This window comes from Procambarus clarkii, chromosome 93 (genome assembly GCF_040958095.1).
Source record: "Procambarus clarkii isolate CNS0578487 chromosome 93, FALCON_Pclarkii_2.0, whole genome shotgun sequence".
Lineage (NCBI taxonomy): Eukaryota > Metazoa > Arthropoda > Malacostraca > Decapoda > Cambaridae > Procambarus > Procambarus clarkii.
In genome coordinates, this window is record NC_091242.1 from 1,693,980 (window position 1) to 1,704,451 (window position 10,472).

Sequence of the window (10,472 nt, forward strand, 5' to 3'; positions counted from 1 at the left end):
TACAAAAAAAATACGTCATGAACTAAAGATCAAACCTACGTAGGCCTAATTTTAATTACAGGTAGCCAGGTGTGTGTATTAGGTACCACTGTTTATTTCCTGAGTCACATATATAATCACATATATAACCAAAGTTCATAAACATTTTGCATTATATTTGTTCAGTGAACAAATACACATATTCACGAGTGCATATATGTACCCCCAGTGTGTTCCCTCATACATGTGTGTCCCCCACATACATATGTATACCCACCAAGATGTGTATACATATACACGTGGCTTTGCTAACCTTTAAAGCATCACTGACCTTGTCCCAGTGCTCTTCTGTTGTTCCCTCAACCACTTATCCGGACATTCAACCCCTTATCCGGACATTCAACCACTTATCCGGACATTCAACCACTTATCCGGACATTCAACCACTTATCCGGACATTCGTCTCCAGCCACGCAGATGTCTGGTGTCGGACGCCAGTGTGACGCCCAGATAAGCACACACACACACCTGCTAAACACCTGTCTATCACATGTAGGCAGGTGTTCTATCACCTTTACGTCCAGTCTGACGAAATATAGCATCAGAAACACGACTCTAAGTGCATGGAGACTATTATTGGTTTACCCGAGTACCCCGTGCATTAAATATATTTTTTTTTAACCGAGATGGAAGAGCGGTATACCTGGAGTGGATATACCTTTTGTGGATATATCTGGTGTGGATATACCTCGAGTGGGACGTAACACTCTTGGAGAGGGTTCAATTCCTCGAACCAAAACATGTTAGCGCGCAGGACTCGTAATTGTGAGACGCGGGTTCGATTCCCGCACGAGGCAGAAACAAATGGGCAAAGTTTCTTTCACCCTGAATGCCCCTGTTACCTAGCAGTAAATAGGTACCTGGGAGTTAGTCAGCTGTCACAGGCTGCTTCCTGGGGGTGGAGGCCTGGTCTAGGACCGGGCCGCGGGGACACTAAAGCCCCGAAATCAACTCAAGATAACCTCAAGATGTTTCAGAAAATATATTAATAACCCCCCAAGATAACGAAACAAATCATAAAACTTGGTTATCATTGGCCCGGCACACTACCCAGTAACGAAATGCATCCGTAGTACGTTATCTAATACGTTAGTTGCCATGTTTCAAGATATCGAACATGAAGATATCACAGTAATGTCATCCATAATGGCTGCTCTTAGACACATCACCTGGCATACCGAAATGCTTGTAGCACATCACTTGGTATTAGAATGCGATAGCACATCACTTGGTATTAGAATGCGATAGCACATCACTTGGTATTAGAATGCGATAGCACATCACTTGGTATTAGAATGCGATAGCACATCACCTGGTATTAGAATGCGATAGCACATCACTTGGTATTAGAATGCGATAGCACATCACTTGGTATTAGAATGCGATAGCACATCACTTGGTATTAGAATGCGATAGCACATCACCTGGTATGATGTTGTCCAAGATTCGCTACTTGAAACAAAAAGTTCCAAGCAGCACGGGCTATGGTGAGCCCGTACCTGGTATGAGGGAATGTGTTCCTCATGATCTGATGTTAATGCCGTGTGAGAGAGCTTCAATACCCTCTAGAGGTTGTGGTAGTAGCTGCAGGCGAAGTTCGATCCCCAGATACGCACAAATTACGCAAAACTACGACATTTCGTACAGGTACAAAGCCTATACGAAAAGGCAACCTCTGGGTATCGAACGGGACTATTAACCCAAGCTGGTTTGATAGAAAATCGATGCCAATTAGCCAACATGGGGGCACAGGGGTTATGCAAAGCCATATATGAGCGTGAAAAATGAATAAGCCGAGTATCTCTTCATTGTTTCAAGCGTAGGTTAGACCTAAATATGAATGAGATTGGGCGGATATAAATAGGAGCTGCCTCGTATGGGCTAATAGGTCTTCTGAAGTTCATTCTTAAAGTGTATAACAGTTATTCATGTATAGTGGAGACACAATCATAAATGATGAATGGTGATGAATGATAGGGTTGTGATGGTGAGTGAGAGAGGAGCGAGAGAGTTGTGTTGACATAGTGACAATGATTCTTGTTTAGTAAACAAACTGGGTGTGTGAATTTGTTTTTTTTTCATGTGCGGTTATAATTTAATTTTTTAATTAACATTACTGTGATTGCTACTGTTGCTGCTGCTACTGTTGCTGCTGCTACTGTTGCTGCTGCTAATGTTGATGCTGCTACTGTTGCTGCTGCTACTGTTGATGCTGCTACTGTTGCTGCTGCTACTGTTGCTGCTGCTACTGTTGCTGTCACGGTTACTGTTTCTGTTCTTACTGCTACTGTTGCTGCTGCTACTGGTGCTACTACTGTTGCTGCTACTGTTGCTGCTACTGTTGCTGCTACAGTTGCTGCTGCTACTGGTGCTGTCACGGCTACTGTTTCTGTTCTTACTGCTACTGTTGCTGCTACTGTTGCTGCTGCTACTGGTGCTACTACTGTTGCTGCTGCTACTGGTGCTACTACTGTTGCTGCTGCTACTGGTGCTGTCACTGCTACTGTTTCTGTTCTTACTGCTACTGTTGCTGCTACTACTGTTGCTGCTACTGTTGCTGCTACTGTTGCTACTGCTGTTGCTGCTACAGTTGCTGCTGCTACTGGTGCTACTACTGTTGCTGCTACTGTTGCTGCTACTGTTGCTACTGCTGTTGCTGCTACTGTTGCTGCTACTACTGTTGCTGCTACTGTTGCTACTGCTGCTACTACTGTTGCTGCTACAGTTGCTGCTGCTACTGGTGCTGTCACGGCTACTGTTTCTGTTCTTACTGCTACTGTTGCTGCTGCTACTGGTGCTACTACTGTTGCTGCTGCTACAGGTGCTACTACTGTTGCTGCTGCTACTGGTGCTGTCACTGCTACTGTTTCTGCTCTTACTGCTACTGTTGCTGCTACTGTTACTGTCACTGCTACTGTTGCTGCTCTTACTGCTACTGTTGCTGCTCTTACTGCTACTGTTGCCGTTGTTACAACAACAGCTGCTGCTACTAAAACAGCCACTCATGCTCCTGCTACTTATCCTGTTGCTGCTACTGCTGATCCTGCCCTCCTGTTACCGTTGCAGCTGCTACTAATACTGGCCCCGTTACTGTTAATTGCTCATAATGACCGCTACTGTTGCTGTCACTCTTGCAACCGTGCTGCTGCTGCTGCCTTAGTTCGTATCTCAAGGTCTGCTGCTGCTGCCTTAGTTCGTATCTCAAGGGCTGCTGCTGCTGCTGCCTTAGTTCGTATCTCAAGGGCTGCTGCTGCTGCTGCCTTAGCTCGTATCTCAAGGGCTGTTGCTGCTGCTGCCTTAGTTCGTATCTCAAGGGCTGCTGCTGCTGCTGCCTTAGTTCGTATCTCAAGGTCTGCTGCTGCTGCTGCCTTAGTTCGTATCTCAAGGGCTGCTGCTGCTGCCTTAGTTCGTATCTCAAGGGCTGCTGCTGCTGCTGCCTTAGTTCGTATCTCAAGGGCTGCTGCTGCTGCTGCCTTAGTTGGTATCTCAAGGTCTGCTGCTGCTGCTGCTGCCTTAGTTCGTATCTCAAGGTCTGCTGCTGCTGCTGCCTTAGTTCGTATCTCAAGGGCTGCTGCTGCTGCTGCCTTAGTTCGTATCTCAAGGGCTGCTGCTGCTGCTGCCTTAGTTGGTATCTCAAGGTCTGCTGCTGCTGCTGCTGCCTTAGTTCGTATCTCAAGGTCTGCTGCTGCTGCTGCCTTAGTTCGTATCTCAAGGGCTGCTGCTGCTGCTGCTGCCTTAGTTCGTATCTCAAGGTCTGCTGCTGCTGCCTTAGTTCGTATCTCAAGGTCTGCTGCTGCTGCTGCCTTAGTTCGTATCTCAAGGTCTGCTGCTGCTGCTGCCTTAGTTCGTATCTCAAGGGCTGCTGCTGCTGCTGCCTTAGTTCGTATCTCAAGGTCTGCTGCTGCTGCTGCCTTAGTTCGTATCTCAAGGGCTGCTGCTGCTGCTGCCTTAGTTCGTATCTCAAGGTCTGCTGCTGCTGCCTTAGTTCGTATCTCAAGGTCTGCTGCTGCTGCTGCCTTAGTTCGTATCTCAAGGTCTGCTGCTGCTGCTGCCTTAGTTCGTATCTCAAGGTCTGCTGCTGCTGCCTTAGTTCGTATCTCAAGGTCTGCTGCTGCTGCCTTAGTTCGTATCTCAAGGTCTGCTGCTGCTGCTGCCTTAGTTCGTATCTCAAGGTCTGCTGCTGCTGCTGCTGCCTTAGTTCGTATCTCAAGGTCTGCTGCTGCTGCTGCCTTAGTTCGTATCTCAAGGTCTGCTGCTGCTGCTGCCTTAGTTCGTATCTCAAGGGCTGCTGCTGCTGCTGCCTTAGTTCGTATCTCAAGGTCTGCTGCTGCTGCCTTAGTTCGTATCTCAAGGTCTGCTGCTGCTGCTGCTGCTGCCTTAGTTCGTATCTCAAGGTCTGCTGCTGCTGCTGCTGCCTTAGTTCGTATCTCAAGGTCTGCTGCTGCTGCCTTAGTTCGTATCTCAAGGGCTGCTGCTGCTGCTGCCTTAGTTCGTATCTCAAGGGCTGCTGCTGCTGCTGCCTTAGTTCGTATCTCAAGGGCTGCTGCTGCTGCTGCCTTAGTTCGTATCTCAAGGGCTGGTACTGCTGGTTCTACTGTTCGAGCAGAGCTTGTTGAACAACAGTGAACAGAGGTTGAACAGACCGCGCCAAGCCTCTTGATTGTTCGGTTGAACTCGGCAAGTCACCGGTAGTTTCCACCATATTTTAAGAACACAGTAATGGGGATTTGAATAAGTTGCGAAGGGGGGTGAGGGGTGGGGGTGAGGGGTGAGGGGTGGGGGTGAGGGGTGGGGGTGAGGGGTGGGGGTGAGGGGTGGGGGTGAGGGGTGGGGGTGAGGGGTGAGGGGTGGGGGTGAGGGGTGGGGGTGAGGGGTGGGGGTGAGGGGTGAGGGGTGGGGGTGAGGGGTGGGGGTGAGGGGTGAGGGGTGAGGGGTGGGGGTGAGGGGTGGGGGTGAGGGGTGAGGGGTGGGGGTGAGGGGTGGGGGTGAGGGGTGAGGGGTGAGGGGTGGGGGTGAGGGGTGGGGGTGAGGGGTGAGGGGTGGGGGTGAGGGGTGGGGGTGAGGGGTGGGGGTGAGGGGTGAGGGGTGGGGGTGAGGGGTGAGGGTGAGGGGTGAGGGGTGGGGGTGAGGGGTGGGGGTGAGGGGTGAGGGGTGGGGGTGAGGGGTGAGGGTGAGGGGTGAGGGGTGGGGGTGAGGGGTGGGGGTGAGGGGTGAGGGGTGGGGGTGAGGGGTGGGGGTGAGGGGTGAGGGGTGAGGGGTGGGGGTGAGGGGTGGGGGTGAGGGGTGAGGGGTGGGGGTGAGGGGTGGGGGTGAGGGGTGAGGGTGAGGGGTGGGGGTGAGGGGTGGGGGTGAGGGGTGAGGGTGAGGGGTGAGGGGTGGGGGTGAGGGGTGAGGGTGAGGGGTGAGGGGTGGGAGTGAGGGGTGGGGGTGAGGGGTGAGGGTGAGGGGTGAGGGGTGGGGGTGAGGGGTGGGGGTGAGGGGTGAGGGGTGGGGGTGAGGGGTGAGGGGTGGGGGTGAGGGGTGAGGGGTGGGGGTGAGGGGTGGGGGTGAGGGGTGGGGGAGAGGGGTGGGGGTGAGGGGTGGGGATAAGGGGGGAGGGGGGTGTGAACATCATGAGTCAGAAGGGGAGGAAGAGAGAGAGGGGGGGGGAGTCAGTTAGAGAGGGGGGGGAGTCATTTAGAGGGGGGGAGTCAGTTAGAGAGGGGGAGTCAGTTAGAGAGGGGGGAGTCATTTAGAGAGGGCGGGTCATTTAGAGAGGGGGGGAGTCAGTTAGAGGGGGGAGAGTCAGTTAGAGAGGGGGGAGTCAGTTAGAGAGGGGGGGAGTCATTTAGAGAGGGGGGAGTCAGTTAGAGAGGGGGAAGTCAGTTAGAGAGGGGGAAGTCAGTTAGAGAGGGGGGAGTCATTTAGAGAGGGGGGAGTCATTTAGAGAGGGGGGAGTCAGTTAGAGAGGGGGAAGTCAGTTAGAGAGGGGGAAGTCAGTTAGAGAGGGGGGAGTCAGTTAGAGAGGGGGGGAGTCATTTAGAGAGGGGGGAGTCAGTTAGAGGGGGGGGAGGGGAGAGGGAGGGATTATCAGGGGAAATCGCCAAGGCATTACGACTATACAGCACTTGAAAGGGGAGTCAGGATAAGGACTTGGGATGGGACGGGGGGTAAGGAATGGTGCCCAACCACTTGTGGACGGTCGGGGATTGAACGCCGACCTGCATGAAGCGAGACCGTCACTCTACCGTCCAGCCCAAGTGGTTGGGGGACTAAAGGGTGTTAGGAAGACGTTATTAGTTAGATTCTATTCCCCAGTCAAGAATATTTAATCTCTATATTATCTGTAAATCTAGACTTATTTAGGATATCTTTTTGACTTCAGTAAATTCATTGCAGCAGAAATCTTACTCCTCATGTTGGAGATCTGGTCGACGACCGGGCCGCGGGGTCGCTGAGCCCCGAAATCACCTCAAGGTAAGGTAACCTCAATATATGTTTCCATTTTCCGGGGGATTTTCTCTCTGGAGTCAGTATAGTTACTAACAACCAATTCCTTCACTTGTAGTCACTGATGAAGATCAGCCAATCACTTGTAATAAGTGCATCTTACTTAAAGAAACAACTCCCTTGTTTTAAGGCAGGTCATGTGGCGGCAGGCAGGCAGGCTGGCAGGTTATGTGGCGGCAGGCAGGCAGGCTGGCAGGTCATGTGGCGGCAGGCAGGCAGGCTGGCAGGTTATGTGGCGGCAGGCAGGCAGGCTGGCAGGTCATGTGGCGGCAGGCAGGCAGGCTGGCAGGTCATGTTGCGGCAGGCAGGCAGGCTGGCAGGTCATGTGGCGGCAGGCAGGCAGGCAGGCAGGCTGGCAGGTCATGTTGCGGCAGGCAGGCAGGCTGGCAGGTCATGTGGCGGCAGGCAGGCAGCAGGCTGGCAGGTCATGTGGCGGCAGGCAGGCAGGCTGGCAGGTCATGTTGCGGCAGGCAGGCAGGCTGGCAGGTCATGTTGCGGCAGGCAGGCAGGCTGGCAGGTCATGTTGCGGCAGGCAGGCAGGCTGGCAGGTCATGTTGCGGCAGGCAGGCAGCAGGCTGCGGTAATGCGACACCTTGCGGGAGGTGTCGCCTGCGGCCACAGGAACCCACAGTGCTCCAGACACCGCACCTCATATGATGTAGGCACCCCGTTACCTGTGTGTGCGTGTGCGTGTGTGTGTGTGTGTGTGTGTGTGTGTGTGTGTGTGTGTGTGTGTGTGTGTGTGTGTGTGTGTGTGTGTGTGTGTTTACTAATTACATTTGCTCTTTGTGCCTGCAGGATCGAGGGTGTTAGCTCTTGGACCCCGCTTTTCGAATCATTGGTTATCTAGTGTGCTGACACACGACCTATTTAACTCTATCTTACTGGGTATTTACACCCCATACTTCTCTTCACCCCCAACCTATACCTCGGGGTACCTGGGATCGAGTTGAGTGACAGATGGGGGGGGAGAGGGGGGTGTAAACCCCAGAGATATGAGTGTGGGTCAATGGTTGGCTAGACCGTCGTGTATAATTAATAATTCATGTCCACATAACTGGAGTATACTCCAGTTATTCCATAAAAAAAGGAATTTTTGCATCAAAATCACCAAGTCCAGCCTGAGGAAAGTTTTGTCTTTTGGAGGGTCTGTCATGAGCAATTGTCACGGAATACCTGGAGTGGGTTGTAGAGTTGACCAGACCACACACTAGAAGGTGAAGGGACGACGACGTTTCGGTCCGTCCTGGACCATTCTCAAGTCGACTGGTCAACATTCTTCAGCCACGTTATTGTGACTCATCGCCTGCTTCTAGGAGTTCTACTCCTCCTCCTCTGGTTCGGCCCCGGGGCCTGGCTTGACTTGGGGTAACTTGATCCAACAGGTTGTTGCTTGGAGCGGCCCGCAGGCCCAAATATCCACCCACCACAACTCGGTTCGTCCGGCACTTTTCGCAAGATTTATTTTCTTCTTGAAGAAATTCACTTTGTTCCAGTAATATTTGTTACTGGGAGAGTACTGAACAGCTGTGGACCTCTGACGTGCTCTCTGATTGTGAGAGTGAGGAGTAGAGGCACCTCTACTTCTCCTCAACTCCCCCTCTAATCATTTTCCTGGCCGCCGCTATATATTTGCTCGGTTAGGTTCCCTAAATCACCATTTGGTCACCACTTGGTCCGGGAGACATCTCCCGTCACGCAGGGTGCAGTTGCGCCTCCACATATCTCCAGTATCATCTTTTGATACTGGTAATGGCTCGAAAGGGCCACCACTTACGGGCTATTCATGCCCGTGCCACCTCTTGGGTGGCTTAATCTTCATCATCATCATTCCCTAAATGTCGCGTCGTCACACTTCATCATTTCCAGATGTGTTACAAATTATTTGCTTTCTACGAATAAGGCGATTGTGTCTTGTACCCTGTAATTCATTTAAGTTCCTCGTTCCCTCCATACCTAAGTCCTTGGAACTAATCACTGTTGAACATCGTGTTATTTTCCGTTGTTCAATCGATGAATATTAATACCGACTTACAGTCTTTCAGTGGAAATTTTCATGGTGATTTTTACACTAAGTGCAAAGGATGACACGAAGCTGTGACTAGTATTTTTGTCTATAACCTGCTTTAACAATGAGGACGAACAGTGGTACAAGAACTGTGCCCTTGCGGGTACAGTGCTTTTCACTCCACTTGAACTTGGTATTATTTGAGTGACTGTTACTCTGCATTCTGTTTGACAGAAAATGGAAAATCTTACGCTCTACTCTACCCGTTATTCCAATTGATCTCATTTTGTGGGCTATCACTCCATGGTCACACATCAAATGCCTTTGCAAAGTCTGTGTATACAACATATACATTCTGATTTTCTTCTGATGCTTCTGTGACTTTGTCATAGTGGTTGAGTAACTGTGAGAAGACAGGATCTTCCCGCTCTAAATCCATGTTGACCTGGGTTAAAAAGTTTAGTATTTTTTCATAAAACTGGAGATTTGATTTCTAATCACTCAAAAACTGTCATTATGTGTGATATTAGTGCAACTGGTCTACAGTTTTTTGCCAAAGCTTTACTACCTCTCTTATGTAGTAAAAAGAGGTAGTAAAGTATATATATATATATATTATATGAGGCACTTAAATCAGCATAGTAAATCCAACCCGTTCTCGCAAATTTAATAAGTCAATATTGACTTATTAAATATGTGCATAGGTGACATACTTAACATAATAGTTTCCCTTGAAAAGATTCATAGAAAACACCGACCTTACCTAGCCTACTTAGTATGTTAAGATAAGCATCTTATTGCGTCGTAATTACAATTATTACCTAACCTATACCTATAATAGGTTAAGTAACAATTGTAATTACGAAGCTATAAGATGCTTATTTTAACATACTAAGTAGGTTAGGTAAGGTCGGTGTTTTCTATGAAGCTTTTCAAGGGAAACTATTATGTTTAGTATTTCACCTATGCACGCAACTAATAAGTCAATATTGACTTATTAAATTTGCGAGAACGGGTTGAGTAAATCACTATGTCTGATTATTTAAGTGTCCCATTATGATATGAAGGACTGCTGATATTACACACTAAACAGTGTAATTAGCTTACTAAGACTGTAACTTGCTAGACTAAATGAATTTGGGGGGGTTCAGTTCCTATGAGTGGTAGTAGGCCCCATACCTATTGTGAGAGTGGTAGAGAACACCATACCCATCCTGTGATGGTAGTGGACCCCATACCCATCCTGTGATGGTAGTGGACCCCATACCCATCCTGTGATGGTTGTGGACACCATACCCATCCTGTGAGTGGTAGTGGACCCCATACCCATCCTGTGATGGTAGTGGACCCCATACCCATCCTGTGATGGTTGTGGACACCATACCCATCCTGTGATGGTTGTGGACCCCATACCCATCCTGTGAGCGGTTGTGGACCCCATACCCATCCTGTGATGGTTGTGGACCCCATACCCATCCTGTGATGGTTGTGGACACCATACCCATCCTGTGATGGTAGTGGACACCATACCCATCCTGTGAGCGGTCGTGGACACCATACCCATCCTGTGATGGTTGTGGACCCCATACCCATCCTGTGATGGTAGTGGACACCATACCCATCCTGTGATGGTAGTGGACACCATACCCATCCTGTGATGGTTGTGGACACCATACCCATCCTGTGATGGTAGTGGACCCCATACCCATCCTGTGAGTGGTTGTGGACACCATACCCATCCTGTGATGGTAGTGGACACCATACCCATCCTGTGAGCGGTCGTGGACACCATACCCATCCTGTGAGCGGTCGTGGACACCATACCCATCCTGTGAGCGGTCGTGGACACCATACCCATCCTGTGATGGTTGTGGACCCCATACCCATCCTGTGATGGTAGTGGACACCATACCCATCCTGTGATGGTAGTGGACAC

The 10,472-nt window shown here is 50.2% G+C and overlaps 1 protein-coding gene across 1 annotated transcript; it reads right to left on the minus strand.

Annotated features, from left to right (window-relative positions):
* Positions 1-3,164: 3,164 nt before the first annotated feature.
* Positions 3,165-8,975, minus strand: LOC123751952 (uncharacterized). The gene is made up of 3 exons (XM_045734020.2): positions 8,848-8,975; positions 8,650-8,759; positions 3,165-4,633 (listed from the first exon to the last, which is right to left on the minus strand). Exons 1-3 carry the CDS (start codon positions 8,973-8,975, stop codon positions 3,165-3,167), a joined length of 1,707 nt encoding a protein of 568 aa, XP_045589976.2.
* Between the last annotated feature and the right edge of the window lie 1,497 nt (positions 8,976-10,472).